We start from the raw sequence: 16,638 nt of genomic DNA, 5'->3' as shown, positions 1-16,638 counted from the left end.
TCATTCACTTTGGGCTCCAACTGGGAACCGGCAGACCTGCCTCCCGGAGACACCCGTAATACTGAAGCTACAGCCAGCAAGAACATGGAGCAACTGGCACCTCTAGGTCCAATGTTTTAAGGTAAGACGGATAATTCTAACATAAAAAAAATAAAATCTGCCATTTCTGTTACCTACTCATCTACAAATACCTCACACTCCCACAGAGGGGTGCTGTAATAACAAACATTTAAGCACTTTCAGCGCCAAATGCAAGACCAAAACTGCTCTTCTATTTCAATTAAATAATTTATTTGTTTGAGACCCCACAGAGCTCTAATAGAGACCACGCAACCTCAAGGTACATGAAGTTTATACTTAAGAAACCTAAACAAAACAAAACAAAAAAAATCACCACAGAATCAACACATGTAAACATCAAAACAGATGGTGATCTTACCAGAGTAAAACTAGTCAAAAAGACTTCATGCAACATGCACAGTTCAAAGCTTTGTATGCTGGGTAATACTGATTTTGTTCTTAATACTTTTATGTTTCCTCTCAATGGTATTCAGCAACATTTGCAATAATAGCAGAAGCAGCTCTCAGAGACAGCAACTTACTCCTTACTAATACCAAAATAATAGCAGGCGCATTCCCACTTCATTTATGTTCACATTTCCACTATACAAAAAGAGACAAACACTATTTTGGAAGGAACTGCTTCTGTGAAAGGAGACAGTGAAAGCAGGGTCGCGATTTGCCTCCTGCCGTGCTTGACAGCAGCAGTGAAGTTCTGATCTGAAAGCGTGGAACCTGTGCAGCTTCCTAGAGAAGTACGGGACTGGCACAACCCGGTAACGGGCAGGCAGCCCCAGTCAGCGGGGTTCATGCTTGTGAGAAACGGGTCAGAACACAACAGGTGGCTGAAGACCCAGCTTCTTACCAGCTCCTGAGAGAACCTGCCACAGAAGCTAGGGCAAGACATGTTCTGTCATTCCTTAGGTGCCCACCTGGGCTTAGCGTAGAGGCTGACAGGTAAGATTATTACAGTCCGTGCACAAGGTCAGGCAGTTTCTCAACCAGTTCTGAGCACAACCTGCCTTCACCCATCTCTCTCTGTGCAAGCCAACAGAGGGGCAGATCCTCCACCACAGGACAAGAGAAACCTGTCAACGGCTCCAGCCGCAAGCCTGCCGCTTGCTCCCTCACCCCGGGCTGCTCCCAGCCATGACAGGCAGGCAGCAAATCCCCACCAGGGCCAAACTTTCCAGTCAGTCAGCACAGCCCCCACAGCCCTGGGCACCGCCACCCGAGCCACCAGGGCCACTCCTTACAGTCGCCTTTAGGGATCGCGGGACGCCCCACGGAGCTTCTGCCCGCAGCAGGTCGGGGGGACAGCGGCGGGGGCTGGTTTTACCTCAGCGCGTTCCGAGGGGCTCTGATCGTTACCTACAGACCCCTTGCCCCACGCTCCCACCGAAGCAGCAGCGCCCAGGGCCGCTCTGTGGGTAGGAACCACGCGAACCCTCCCCACACACACGCCCACGGCACAGCTCGGAGCGGGGCCCAGCAGGAGCCCAGCAGGAGCCCACCCGAGCCCCTCGGCCGGAGCTGCAGGCCCCGGGCCCGGCGGCTCCTAACGGTCCCCTCCGCGGCCAAACTTCCCGCCCCGGCCCCGGCCCCGGCCCCGGCCGCGGTTACCTCAGCGGGGCGGTGCCCGGGCCCCTGGCGGAGCCAGCGCAGCACGGCGCCGACCGCCACCTCCTCGCGCAGCAGCAGCTCCAAAACCGCCGCCATTCCCGGCCGCTGCCGCCGCCGAGCAGGCGCACAAGGCGCGGCGGGGCCGGGCCGTGCCGGGCGGTCGCGGGCAGCAGCGGCAGCAGCAGCAGCAGCGGCAGGGGCGGGCCGGCGGCGGGGAGCGCGGGCGGGGGCGGAGCGGGCCGGGCCCGGGGCCGGGCCCCCTCCCCATGTCAACACGCGGGGCACGGGGCGCCTGCGCCGGCCGCCCGCGTCCTTTCCTCTCATGCGCGGTGCTCCCTTCCCCGGCGGGGCGCGGGGGCCGGCCTAGCGGCGGCGGCGGCCGCGGGCCGGGGCGGGGGAAGGGGCAGCGGCAGCGGCGCCCCCCGCGGCTCCGCGCCCGCCCGCCGGCCGCCCCGGCCCCCCTGAGCGGCGGCGGCGGCAGCAGCCGGTGATGATGGCCGAGGACTCGCCGAAGCGGCGCAAGGCCAATTTCAACGAGGCGGAGACGGAGGTGCTGATCGAGCAGGTGCTGAAGCACGAGCAGCTGCTGTTCGCCGCCGGGCCGGGCCGCGCGTCGCCCGGCCAGAAGCGGAAGGTGTGGGAGCTGATCCGCCACAAGGTGAACCCGGTGGCCGCCTGCCCCCGCGACGTGGAGGACCTGAAGAAGCGCTGGCGGGACCTGAAGCGCCGCGACCGCAGCAAGCTGTGCCGCCTGTCGCAGGGCTGCGGGCCGCCGGGCCCCGCCGCCGCCCTCGGCCTCGGCCTCCTGCTGGCCCCCGAGGAGCTGCCGCCCGCCGCCGCCGCGCCGCCCGGCCGCCACCACCTGCACCGCCTCCACCGCCTCCACCACCACCACCACCACCACCGCGCCTACGGCTCCCTGCTGCCCGCCGAGGCCGTGCCCATCGTGGGCGGCATCGACACGCTGGAGCTGCCCGGCGCCGCCGTGGGGGAGATGGGTGAGTGCGGGGCGCTGCCTTCGCCGCTTGGATGCCCACGGTGCGTGCGTGGGGCTGGCGGACAAAGTCGCATCAAAGCAGCACATCAGAGTAGACCCCCTGGCCGTGAGGCGCTAGACACAGCCGCTCGCGTCCACGCTTGTAGGCTCTGTCCTTGCAAAGGTAAAACGCCAGCCCACAGGGCTAGGCTGTCCAAAGCCCTGCGAGTACATACGTTCTTATGCCTACAAGAGACATGGCATTAGTGCACTGAAATGATCACCTTCAATACCGAGGGATTTCTTGCAACCAGTGTTTAGTCCACACTGTTACGGGTTACCAGGCACACAACAGAAGGTGAAATGAGTTTGCAGTGGAACTTGTCTTTTGGAACCTAGAACTTGGCACCTGTGGTGGGGACAGTGAGGGAACTGTAGGATACAAAGATACAGTTAACGGGTGAATGCATCTTTACAGTTTTCTTCCCCGCCTACAGAGGTAGCGTGTATTCTAGAGATGTCAAAGGTAACTCAGTGCAAGTCACTGCTGTGGAGTCTCAGTTCAAGGGCTAATGTTTGTGCTTAGTGGATAAGAACATATCTCACCGTGAGGTTCCTCACTGACTCTCCTCTGCTTTTCCTCTCCCCCCAACTCCTCTAGGATTTAACGATGATCCTGGCCCATCTCATCAACCTGGTCTTGAGAAGATGAACCTAAAAGAAGAAATAGTAGTGAAAGTGGTAGAGCCAGAAGAAAGCTCTGAGGACATGGCAGTGGTTCCGCCTAGCCAAGAACAACTACCTTTTCTGGGGACATCGGGTGGTGGTTCCTCTGGGAAAGTAAAAGCCAAAACAAAAGGCAGGCCCCAGGCAGACCAAAATGAAATAACTGAAGCGGACCTAGTGCAGATTCAGCAGACCCAGATGCAGGTGATCCAGGCTGGCTTTGACAGTGTCAACCACAATCTTCGGCTGCTGCAGCAAGGCATGCAAGATCTGAGCAACAGCCTCAGCATCATGGCGCAGACACTTGTTGCTATCAAAAACGTGTATGTGAAAAACAACACTGGCCCGACCACGTACGCCACCGCCTCTACTCAGACTGCAGCCGGGTACCTGAGCCCGGGTTCTCCCCAGGTCTCCCCCACTGAGGACAGAGGCAGAGTGCAAGTGGCGGGAAGCAGCAGCAGAAGCAGCAGCTGCAGTTCCAGTTCCATGTCACAAGAACCAGGTCCTTCGGAGTTCCCTAGGCCCCCCCTGAGAACCATTAAGAAAGAACACCCAAATGGCTGCTACTACTTCTGCTTTGCAGACGTGTAAAAACTTGAATATATGTACAGTGACTGTGGTGTTAGGTGCTGTTGTATGTTCTGCTCCAGCCTGTGACTTTGAAGGAGCAAAATGGACTTGCCTCCCACGTTTTTCCCAGTGGGAAACATTTCACTATAGGTGGCATTAAACACTAATTACCAATCTCCTGTTTGTTAACTCTGTTGCAGTTGGCTAATGTCTTTCTTCTGTACTCATTATCCTCTTACTCTCTTAAAAGCAAACAAAAACACGGATTTATTTTGACTAAGACTCTTGTCTGTATTATCCTTTGTTTAATGTGACCTTTTGGGAAAATAAAAGGCGTGAGAGGGGTGAAAAAGTACCATTAAGGTTACTGGCCAGCAGGAGCTGTCTTGCACCAGTTGCTTAGTTTTTTTATTAAACAAATGGCAAAAGTAGCTGATGTTTTAAAGTAGTTGCTTTTCCTAACATTTAGAATGTTGAGGCCGTTTGCTTGGTTATGTTTTTCTGTTTGGTTGGTTTTGTTTTGTTTGCACTTTTGTTAAGTCTGAGCTGTGCGAGGCATCACAGGAAGGGTTTGGCATACCTGCTTCCTCTAGGAATAGTTTAGGATTGGGCTGTTGATTCGTGAATGTACTTCCCAGAATTCATACAGCTTTGGTCCACCTGGCTATTGTTCATTCCCAGCTTGTCAAATGCACCTTCTCAGAGGCATTTTGCCTTACTTCACTAGCAGAGTAGGCTATTTCTTGTCACATAGTTAAAATAGAGAAATACAGCAAAAACAATAATTGATGAGTGATGCCTGTTTTTGATATGGAATAACTTTTCCCAGTATGGCTTAGAAGCAGGCTGTGTCTTCACCAGGTCTTGCAAGCTTTCTGGAATCAGTACCACATCCATTGAAATATTGAAAGCAAAAAAGTTTCCATATTGTTTTACATGAAACAGAATTTAGACTTGCTGTTAAACAAATTACAGGAGGCAGGGGCTGACTTCAGATAGAACAAATGCTCTTGCATAGTTTATGAAGAGATGCTTTCATCTTCACCTATCTGAGAGATTAGGAAAAACTGCCATTCTCTTAACTATACATCCAAGGAAAAGAAAGAAAAGGAAAAAATTGAGCAAACAGTAATCTGTTAGGTGACAACCCTGAAACAAGCTCAAAGGAATTATTTTTTCCTAATATGATGAAGAAACATCTTTTCATACTTAAATAGGAGGAAACTGTTGTCACTTATGCTTTTCTTGAAATGTGTTTAAGGCTTTTGTGTTTAAATCTTGTATATTACTTGTTCTGCTTTGCAAAATTCAAAATTACCAGTGGTGCTGTGTTCATATGTGCAGTGTACTTATTGGACTTAAAAGAGAAACCCTCTCACCTGCACTTTTATCACCTGAAAAGTCATTCAGGTCCTCCTCTTAAGCATTTATCACCAATATTCATGTTCTATGGATAAATTTGACCTATGCCTATAATGACCACCTGCCTCTAGTTTTCCAGTGACTTAGTGCAAGTGTTCCTGCCACAAGAACATAGCAAACAAGCGACGTACTGACAGAATGGCAACCCAACTACTACTCTCCCAGAAGCGTAAGAACACACAGATATTAGGTAAGATATGCCATTTTTGTGGTCAGCTTTGACAGAGCACTATACCACCTATACAAAACTAGAGGATCACTTCCTTTATTTATTAGGGTATCAGGCCATTTATTTTAAAATGTGATAAACCTTGGAGGTAACTAGCTGCAAGCATGAAGGAGTAATACAAGGAATGCTCCCACCCCCAGTTACACGCTTAGAATTGTTACCTCAAATTAAGTTATCTCACCTCAAGTCTGTACAAGAGTCTGATCACGCTTAGGACAGCTGAATTTTAACAGGTTTCTTCTGAGGCATTGCTGAGCGAAGAATGGAAACAAAATTCTTAAGGTGGCTCAAAAGAACTATCTAAAAAAGAAATGAGGGAAGAGGATGTGAAATCCCAAAGCTCAGCCAGGTCCTGTTTCAATTACAGCTATAAAATGACAAGAATATTTTGCTGATCAACTAAGCACTTGTGGTTAATGCAAGAGCTATGCCTTGAAGAAGAGGAGATTCTCATTTTCAGGTGTCCCTAACAAAAGGTGAGGGTGTAGGTGACAGGTATCACTATCTTATTCATAAATTGCTGGCTCTGAAAACAGGAAAGACTGAATTCTTTCAAATGTGATTTTTGAGTCTGCATTGTTACAGGCTTTCCATGTTAACCTGTTGGGAACATTTTTATTTCTCTCCCTTTAGTACAGATGGGTTCACTCAGGCAGTATTTCCTGTAACTGAAACACGTACCCTTCATGTGTGTTTTGTTCTCATGAACAAGGCAGCCACTTTATAATGTGACATTCCAGGTTGGATTAGCAAGATGTGATCTGAAGCTTACCTGGTATTTCTGGGCAGTGGTTTGAGCTTGTCTGAGTTGCAATAGCCAGTTCTTTCCAGTCAGACATTCTTTTGGTGTTTCAATTCTTTCTCCAGTTGTTAATTCCTGCATTTCATTTACTATAGCCTTTCTAGGGACAGCTAGGCTGTGTGTACTACACAGCTTTCTCATGGTTAAGTCTAAATGAGAGGAAGCTACAGTCCAAGGGCAGAAAAGTGCAGTATGATCTCAAGAGCAGAGTGAGTGGACTGGATCTCCTGTGTTAATGAAGATGGCAAGTCAGGTAATGCTAAAAGACATTTCAACAGTCAAACAACAACCAGACCTCAACACTGACCTCCTGCAGTGTTTCTGTTCCAGTCTTGGATCTTTCCCACAGTCTGTACTTTCCCACAGTACTGCTACGGTATACTGGAGCCAGGTCAAGACCAATCTTCCATTTCTGGTATGATCACCATTTACAGTGTTCTTAATAATGAAAGATTATTTAGATTAAATAATGAACTATTAAATTATGAAAGGTCGTTATTAAATAATGAAAGCTCAGTGAGCTACCTGTCTAATCTGTCTCCAGCACAGAGTGTGTAAATTTGTTATTTTCACCTTCAAATGAATATGTCCGGTTTTCTCATTCTTTATGTGCCTTTTTTCTGTGATCAAATGATGGTTTTGCTGAGAATGCCAAAAGCACACACCCTCTAGAAGCATGCCATTACATTTCTGGCTGCTCTTAACAGAACAAGGGCAGAGCTGGCCTTTAATTTGTTTCATATACATGGCATAACAGTGATAATGCTAAGAAAGATCCAAGGAATTTCCTCCAGTTCTTCTGGACTTCACTAACAACCTCATTCTGCTGTGCAGAGCAAGCAGTATTTTCCACAGCATACAAGGACTAAGACATGCATGCACATAAACCACATATAAATTGTGATGACACTACTTTTATCTAGTATTACTAGAAAGAGAAATAAAAGGATCTTGGAGGGAACTAGAGCAACTGGTTAACACTGCATCTCCACATAGGATAAATGCTCAGATTCAGTAACAACTTGAGTTCATTAATTTCTCTGCTATCTGCAGCTAAACTGTATGGCACTATTGCACAGAGGATGAAATTTTACAAGAGGCTGTAAAAGCACAGAGTGACTACGTCCAGACACCGGTCACCTCCAAAGTAATTGATTAGCATGGCCTCAGACTAGGTAAGAAATTGCAATTTTGTCTCTTAAAAATATGTAGCTGGCCTTAACAAGGCTGAAATCCACCATATTGTTATTAAAATTGATCTGAGTTGGCCATGGCAATCATTGAATACAGAGAGTACGGATAAGAACAAGAGCAAATAGAAAGAGAGGGTTTTCAAGAGGAAGGTTGAGGTTTTTTTCTAATCCTACTATTATAGAACACACCAACCAGCCAAATCAGTAAAACTCCCATTGATCCAATCATTCTGATTTGCAATATGAGCATCTGACTTTTGATATGGTAGTACCAACAGACATTTGCTTTTTGCTTTCTTGTACCAGAAAAAAAAATCAAAAAGTTTTTTTCTCTGTTTAAAGTACAGGGTTTACAGTACAGCAGTAAAAAATAAGTAAATTCAACTTTATAAGTAGTAAAATCACCATACAAACACACTCAAGGGTTGAAGTTTTGCATGCTGAATGAATATTTTATTTAGAACCAGTTTATAAAAATAAAATACAAAATAATTTGAAAACAAAACTTAAAACATTGTACAAAGCCTTGATATGGTACAAATGAGAAAATAAATAATTACACCTTTATGTACAAATGACCGTTACAAGGGCATCAACTCTTTATGTTCTTGGGTGCCTGAGCAAACTTAAAAGAAAAAGAATGGCTTAGAAGATTCCCAAGAAGGGGAAAGGGAACTGCAATTATTGAGCAAGAGAATTTGAAGGACTCAACGCTTGTCTTCCTCAATAGTAACAAACAACGTCGGAACCACTTTCTACTTAATTGTGCTGCAGATTGTGTTATTGAATGCTTAATTCATTATGGAGTGACAACATTGTTTTTGTAGTTAACATACCAATTTCATTTTTTGTGGTATTGCCCAGAGATTTTAGATTAGTGAACATAGGCTTGCAGCTTCAAGAAGTCAGTACTTGTCTGAAGGCATTGCTGGTGATTTCCTTAATTTACTGGTTTGGATATTCATAGGAAAGCATTTGAAAATTAACATCATTCACACACACACTGCAGCTTGTCTCTGGGTTGATTCTATAGAAAGACAGTTGGAAGTTCAGGAAGATATTTGGCTTTTTAGCCAAAGAAAGCAAAGAGGATGCAGAGAAGGCTGCTGGGCAACCAATCCAGATCTCCAGTCAGACAGAAGGAAAAAATGTGAAATACACCAAAAACAAAACCCACCACACCTTGTGTTAAACATTTGTGACCTTGCCTGCCACACAGCAGATAGGGGTATAAAAGAATCTGGAGCCAGGCAGACCAAGCTTATTATACCGTACCTTTTGGAGCAAGCTTGTCTGCTGCTATTACAGCTCCCTTACATAAAAGTTAGGTCAAAGATCAAGAGGTCTAAAAAGGAAAAAAAAAAAAGATCTGTAACAAATTGATTCCATTTGAATTCTCACAGGCAGTTGGGGATGATCAGGACCTCTACGAGTAGCCCACCCGTGGTATTGTTTTTAGAAGAAACCACGGATTCTTGGCCAAAGCTGACTCTCAGCAGTAATTCTTAAAGAAAAGGGGGATCAAAAGGCATGCAATGCCATAGTGATAATTAAAAATATGCATTTTCCAATTTAAAATACAGTAATTGCAAATGTAGTGTGAATAAATAGAGTGAATTTATTCCTTAAGTCCCTATGCAGGGAAAAAGAAAAGCTAAAAAAATCACAAGACCTCATACTGACTTTACTGAAAGTTTCACGTGCACAAGAACAGCAAGAATTCCCAAGGATCCAAGCTATTCGTGTGGACAGAGGAAAAACAGAAGCAAAACACATAAATCACATAAATCACATATGCTAACATTTGCACTCGAAAAAAGGCATTGCTCAAAGCCTAGAGCAGAAACTTCAAATCCACATTCATTACTGTTATGTAAAATTTTGTGCGTTTACTTTTGCACTACACTAACGGGAATCCTGACGCGCCTGAAGCAAAACCAAAGAGACTCTCACCAAAACTTTTGGCATGCAGATTAACCGGTCAGCTGGGCCTCTCCTGTGGTAAGGAAGGAACAACAGGATACACAGGGCTTGTTTCAGAGCACTGTGATTACAATCCTCTTCTCCAAAAGACGTTTTCTCTCTCTCAGCTATAAAAGGCTGGAGAAAACCGGTCCGTGCCCAGAAGCTCTCGGTACCCCGCAGCCCAAGTTCTGGTTCCCTGCTGAGCTCTGCAGGTCATAATTTGCTCTGTGCTAAATTTGTTGCATGAGCCACATTGCTTCTGAATATAATGCTGAGGAAGCCTCTCAAAAGGCTCAAAAGCCTCGTAAAAGGAAAATACATAACTCCTGTAGACAGCCCCGATAAATGCCAAACATTTCAGAAAGCTAGAAACTGGGGAAAAGCAGTATCTATTATCCCACAAAAACGTAAAGTACTAGAGTGTTTGTCACTGCTACTGTTAAGAGAGGATGTGTTACCAACAACAGAGAGTAAAATTAGCCTATGTACTCAGACCTGAATGGCTAGAACAATTGCCAAGTTAATACATTAGACTTTAAAACAATACATTCCTATTCAATTCTTCCTTAAAAAACAAAATAAAACAAAAAGCCTCAGAGGTTATCCTCAGAGGTTATTATTATTATTATTTAAACCAATTATTATTATTTTAAACCAATTATTTAAGCCATAGGCAAATGAGGTTTGTTGTTACTGTGATTAAATAAACTTGTCTGCAGTTGACAATATCTTAACATAATTCCAGGTAGTTAATACACAATCTAGGCTGTTATATGATTTCTCTTTTACAAATGTTATATGGAGGGGAAAGGAAGACCAGCTTCGAGTGGACAGCTGAGGTATTCTTGTGTGAGGTGCATGTGTTTATGTGATTGCATGTGTTAGCTAAGAACAGTATGACCCACGCCTACTGCCTGTAGCTGAAACAACGAGCCTTGCTTCCTTTTATCAAAGTTACTGCTTACTGCAAATTGTTGGCAAGACAGCTAAGCCAAAAGCAAAACAGCAAACAAAAACCTTCAGTTCACTGCCTACTTGGTTAGCTAAAAAAGTAGAATAAAAATACTCTTTGCTATTTGACCTTTCAGAAATAGGAATGAGCATCTAAAGGATAATTGTAATTTTTTTTTTTTTCTATAGCTGACAGTTCTCTAACCACTCTGTAGTAGAAAAGCATATGGAGAACGTGCTGCATGGCATCACGGTGTTAACCTAGACACCTGAAAACCCCCTTCCTCACTGGAATTGAACAGAGAGGCATGGCTCTGATCACCTCACAGGAACATCCCTGCATGAAAAACCCAAGACCAGTACACGTATATTATGAGTTAATTATTGAGCTGATTAGTGAGTCTGAGCTCTCTTCTAATTTGCTATTCCTTTGTAAAATATCCAAGTTCTCTCTGATTTAACATATATATAAAAATTGGAGGCAAGAATCCCTAATGTGCAATTAGACCTTTTTAAAACATTGAAATAACCACTTTCTTACCAGAATGTATGCCTCTTAATGTTCTACAGAAGTGTCTATTTCATTATGGAAAAATTCTGTGTACAGGAAAGTCTGTACTGTACATCTGGCATTGTCTACATTCTCATCAAAGAGGAAAAACAATCTATTTTTTAGGAGCACTGTAGTCAACCATTGCATAAATAATACTGCGATAAGAAAGACTTAAGGGAGTTTTGCCAAAGTAGGACTGTAGGATCAGGCCTTGTAAAATAGAAGAGACACAGAATCAGAATCAGGGCATAGCAAAACTATGGTAGATAAAGAGGAGATCAGACCAAGTCAAAGCACCACAGGCCTCAGCTCACTCTGGCAAATGAACTTCAGTAAACAGGATGCAATAGCTGAGACCGTTGCTACCTATATGTATATATACACACATAAGCATGTGTGTATATATATACACATATATAATATGTCTGTTTCTATATAGTATACAGTATCTATGTAAGTGTGTATATACACACATGTACAAATGTATATTTATATATATATAAAATCAAAATTGTGTGTTTTGCCAGCTATGGTTAATGCCATAATAATCACAAATTGTAAGCGGTAGAGCTCTTGCAAGGCTTTTCAGATGAAAAATCACTCAAGCTACTTTAAATATGTAGGACCAGTTCCTCTCTTCCACATCCAGACTGTTTAGTGGGATATGATAGAAATCTTGATCTCAAACATGCAGACTTCAAGGCAAGAATATGTCCAGATTTCCCAAGATAGGATGTGGCTGGTGGCTGTAATGAATGCCCCATGTCACTCCCCAGGGGTCTGCACTTCCTGAATAATTGTATATATTAGCAGTTAAAACCTCATAATGATCCTGCCTTTGAGCACTGATGTTTTTTATGCTTACTGATCCTGCTTAAATACTAGATAGGTGCCTACCATCATACAACTTGCCAGTGTTGTTCTACTGTATGACACCTATTACTTTTAACAGGGTTTTACTTAAATAGTAATTGGCATTTGCAATTAATAATGGGTTTTATTGATAGTAACATAGATTTCCGAGGTTGTCACTCAAATTCAATCTATCATGCAAAATTGTAGCACAAAAGTCTGTGTGAAATCTTTTCAAGTTCTATTTCAGTTTGAAGGCCTCATGCCTCAATGTCTCTACAAATGCTTCAAAGTGCTGGAGGAAGCAGCACAGGAAACACCATAAAGAGGAAAGACACATGCAGCATCTGCATCCACAACATGCCATGGCTCCATTGCACTTCACTCCAAAGAAATGGAGGCTTAAAGAGCACAAAGCAACAGCTCCTTGAATTACATTGCTTCCCAGCTAAAAGATCACAGTATAAGCTGCTGAATGCTATGCAGAACATCTACAGCTGTTCTAAATGATTAAGAAAAATCTTCCCATCCCTGAAAATTTGTGGCAAGGTACCCTCCATAAACACCTTATTCCCCCTCTGCACAAGGGCCACACACATGTAAGGTTGACAGTTTTATGCAGTCAGTTGCATATGCAAATGTTGGAGCTTACAGAGCTCTCGATCATACAGGCCCTCTGGAAATATTAAGGTAAAATCTATATATTAGTTGATCAGCTGGCCATTATCTAACTACATAACTGATTGCTACATTAGTCTATAGTATGCAGTTCTGCAAGTTTTGGAGGGAAGGTATCAAGCAATAAAAAACTCTAGAAGAGCGAGTAGTTCAAGACATATTATTTACAATCACTCCCCCATTTGTATTTTCATGATTTTCTCACTAAATCCTGTTGAATACACAGGAAAATGCAATCAGTGATATACAGGCCTTTTACCTCTTATTGCACTGAAAGAAGCCTGGGTCATCAATCATGATTGATATCTCTTTCTCTATTTTGGCATAGTTTACTATTTTTCAATTGGCAAGTAGTTCAAGTACAGGTGATTTTCTACCACATTGATTTATTTTATACAGAAGGTTTTGGGTTGGAAGGAACCTTTAAAGACTAACTCTTCCAACCCCCCTGCCATATATAGTAAAGTGCAACAATGGATAAGTCTGTATTTTTGGAGAGAGCACAAAAAAACCTTAGGTGCTATATTCTTTCTCACTTGTAAAACAGTTACCTGTTTCTGGATCCTGCTATACTGCAGAGAAAATACAAACACCTCAACTTCAGCATTTCAAGGGAGGGTGCATAAAGTAGGTATCTACTAAAACTGACCATATTAATGTAGGAATGAGCTCAAAAGACCCTAAAAAATGGAAAGAAAAAAAAAAAGGGAGAGAGGAGGAAAAATAATTATTAGGTGCCACACCACCTTAACAAATAATTCCAGCAGTGCCCAAGGCAGAAATAGTACAAATGGGACTATATGCTCTTATGCTCCTTTTTTTTTTCTTTTTTCTTTTGGTATACCGCAATGAAACATAAGAGGAAAACAGGAAGGAAAGATGGAATTTGTTACTGTCACATTCATCCACTAGGCATTCATTGACTGTTACTGCTCCTATAACATGAGCATTCATAACAATTGAGAACTCACATTATGAAATAAAAACAAGTAATCAATAAGCCCTATTTATAATAAAAATAAAAATACCTTTGAGTCTCTGTTCTTGTTCATATGCAAATGTACTCACAATTCTAAAGCAAGAAAGAAAGCTGCAAGACAAAACATCGGCTGGTTGAGAAATCAGCAGTCCTTCAATCTTGTACCAAGGTATAAAGGCTATTAGATTTTGTGCATTCCAGAATTTTTGGGGGGGAGATAGGAGATGCAACGCCAGGAGTATTCAGGGACTAACAGAAAGGGAACTGTATTATTTGTGGTCCATAAATTACAAATGCAAAATGAGAGTGAGTTTATATAAGCATATACACGTATGTATATATAAATATTTATATAATTTACTATGAGGACATGCAATTATTGTTATAGTACCTATTATACAATATAATACAAAGGAGTAAGACTTTCCAATGTTACAGTTTCTTCAGAAAAAGCAGGTATACCCTACCTATTGCATTCATCTGTAGTGCTTGAAACCTGAATGAAATTAAGGTTCCACACTGTGCTACATTACATATGGGGAACAATACACATATTCATAGTAAGAAAAAAAAAATCAACATAGTCTGACAGAGCAAGTGAAATTCAGTGCAGCTCCAGGGCAGCTTTAATGCAGCATTAGAATGTGTTAACTCAGAGACAAAATATTCCCTTTTAATCCAAAGGTATTAATTTGGCAGAGGTTAAATAAAAAAGCACAGATGCTGGCTGGAGAGGCATATGACTACAGCAAGCAGATCAGCAACTGAGAAGTCTCCTGCACATCCAGTATCCCCACAACAGGTATAACCACGGAGAGCTGGCTGCACCTTCTTTAAGCTTGCAGTCTTGTGTGTTACTGTTCTAACCCACTATTCTCTTTTGAATATAGCAAAAGGTGCTGAACCGTTACGTTTCTTACAGAGATCCAGTAGACCACAAGAGATTATTAAGTAACTACTAAAAAAAGTAGGAGGAATTAGACACAATGGACTTCACTGGCAGACAACAAAGCTTGGCTATCAAAGAACCATTTGGGCAAAAGAATGACAAGGACCCAACATCAAAAATGATTGCTTTCTGTATATTTTGCTCTGCTGATTAATACTCTTACAAAGACTTTGTTAGGGGTGCTAAGTGTATTTCTGTCAGCTAGAAGCTACCAAGGTGTTCACCTTCCATGTTTTTACAAAAAGAATGAGCACGAAAAAAATAGTCTTGGTTCGTAATTGTTTCCTCAATGTAAGATCAGTGATTTCAGTGATCCATAACCACTGGGAAAAAAATAAAAATAAAATAAATAAAAAGCCAATAGTAGCAAGGATTCTTTTTACAGTTCAGTTAGTGAAAAACAGGTTCTCCTGTTTTCTAACTTTTCTAACATTCATTGCAATTTATTGTAAATCTGTGACATTCGGTGAACTGCAGACATCTCCATTCTCTCACCTCCTAGATGAGAATGGTTTTCTATTCCACATAATGAGGTTTCAAGAACCCGCTTTGTCTCCTGAAGAAGTATACAAAATGGAACCAAGAATACTTCTTGGATCCTAATTAGTACTAAACAAATTTCTACAGAATACCACTACAAAACATCTTGGCAGCCGTTAATATTCATTTTTAAAATGTCATCAAAATCAAGAAGGGGCAAGTTACATGATACTTCTTTAGGTAAGCAAATCTGTGCTATGGTAGACAGGGGACAAAATGAGTACTGAGTGACTCAGGTGTGTGCAACTCAAAATTGAAGAGACTCATAAGGTAGAAATACCATTGTCCTCTGAACAGTGTGCTTTTTTAAAACGACAGAGACATGCTTGAGCAGTACTTATCTCCCAAGTGGTGACATGATTTTGGGAATAATGGGTTTCACTTCTTCTTGCATACTTCTTGAGACAGGCCCTAAATGATTAGGCCTAATCTTCTAAGCTAGGTAAACTGAAAACATAGAAATAAATACCCTTTTAAAAACACTCACCTTGGAGATATTTTTGACTTTAAATACATTGCACCTCTTTGACTACCTAGTCATTCTTTTTCTGGCCTCTACCTCCCCTTTCCTAGATCTGCTTGCTGCCTGCTCCTAGGCAATGCCTGGCCACTCATTTACACAGTATGCTTTCTCATGAATAGTTTATGATGCTTACGTTCTTTAAAAAGCGCAGATTCAACACTGTTTTTTTATATACTTTTTTTTGATTATTTTTTTAAATACACAGTACACAGACACAACATGCATCAGACTTAGGAGGCGGCTTTATACCTGTCAAGGCCCAGTTCCTATCTGCTAAGCTTAGTGGCTGATTTGCTTTTTCCTGTGGGAGTCTTAGTGTTTGGAGAATGGTGGAAGGAACTACCAGATCCTTTCAGACCATTCTTGCTTGGTTTGCTGTAGCAGTGCTCTTGTTGGCAGGATCTCCTAGAAGATGAGGAGCCTGAATGGCTAGGAGGTGATTTACTCCTCCCAAGATGTGGGGAGGAACTCCTCTGATCATGATGGGTTCTCCCAGCCCGTGATGGAGAAGAACTGGCAGTACGGGGTAAGGAAGAGCTCCTTGGGGAGGCACTGGGACTGCGGCGGGGGATGACAGGGCTTTTGGGTGGTGTTTTTGGACTATGTGGAGATCCTGGACTCTTACACTGGGTAGAACTCCTTGGTCTTTGAGATCCATTCTGTAGGATTTGAGCCAGACGAGAGATAAGATCTGAGTCCGAGCTGCTACTCCCTAGGACTCTGTATCTGCGTAACCTTAAGAAGAAACGAAGAAAAATTATTTTTTTTTCCAATCTATTCACCAAAATTCATATAGAAACACAGTATCACTGGAAACTAAGGATAAGCTTACACTTCAGAACAGATATCTGGATCTGAACTTTCCTGTAAGATAGAGGTGTTTGGATCTAGGTTTTGGCCTCCGTCTTGTTCAAAACACAATAATTACATTCACATGAACTCACTCACATGAACAGTCTAAGTGTTTACAAGAAAACTGAAATTTCCTGGTGGTGCTGAAGTGCACTGAAGTGCAGTACTTACCACCTGTTTTGATGGGGTACA

General features: G+C 43.1%; 3 protein-coding genes across 5 annotated transcripts in view; 1 reads left to right on the top strand and 2 right to left on the bottom strand.

The window, feature by feature from the left end:
* CDAN1 (codanin 1) overlaps positions 1-2,097 on the bottom strand; it is a 29,251-nt gene extending 27,154 nt beyond the window's left edge. For 2 of the 3 annotated variants that reach the window (XM_084287032.1, XM_084287034.1), the window contains exon 1: positions 1,684-2,097. In XM_084287032.1, the coding sequence (XP_084143158.1) occupies positions 1,684-2,007 (324 nt within the window). In that variant the 5' untranslated portion in view covers positions 2,008-2,097. The remainder of the gene's footprint in view (positions 1-1,683) is intronic. The other variant, XM_084287033.1, reaches the window with a different exon arrangement.
* On the top strand, positions 2,050-4,361 carry LOC311209599 (uncharacterized protein). The gene is made up of 2 exons (XM_084287035.1): positions 2,050-2,681; positions 3,321-4,361. Exons 1-2 carry the CDS (start codon positions 2,174-2,176, stop codon positions 3,977-3,979), a joined length of 1,167 nt encoding a protein of 388 aa, XP_084143161.1. The 5' UTR covers positions 2,050-2,173; the 3' UTR covers positions 3,980-4,361.
* An 11,499-nt stretch (positions 4,362-15,860) lies between these two features.
* TTBK2 (tau tubulin kinase 2) overlaps positions 15,861-16,638 on the bottom strand; it is a gene marked incomplete at both ends in the record, with an annotated part of 55,108 nt that continues 54,330 nt past the window's right edge. Inside the window, one exon of the mRNA XM_084288436.1 lies at positions 15,861-16,329. Coding sequence (XP_084144562.1) covers positions 15,861-16,329 — 469 coding nt within the window. The remainder of the gene's footprint in view (positions 16,330-16,638) is intronic.

The sequence above is a fragment of the Netta rufina genome, assembly GCF_964035555.1.
Source record: "Netta rufina genome assembly, chromosome: 5".
Taxonomy (NCBI): Eukaryota; Metazoa; Chordata; class Aves; order Anseriformes; family Anatidae; genus Netta; species Netta rufina.
Note: the sequence above shows the minus strand (reverse complement) of the source record. Positions and strands in the feature narration are given on the sequence as shown.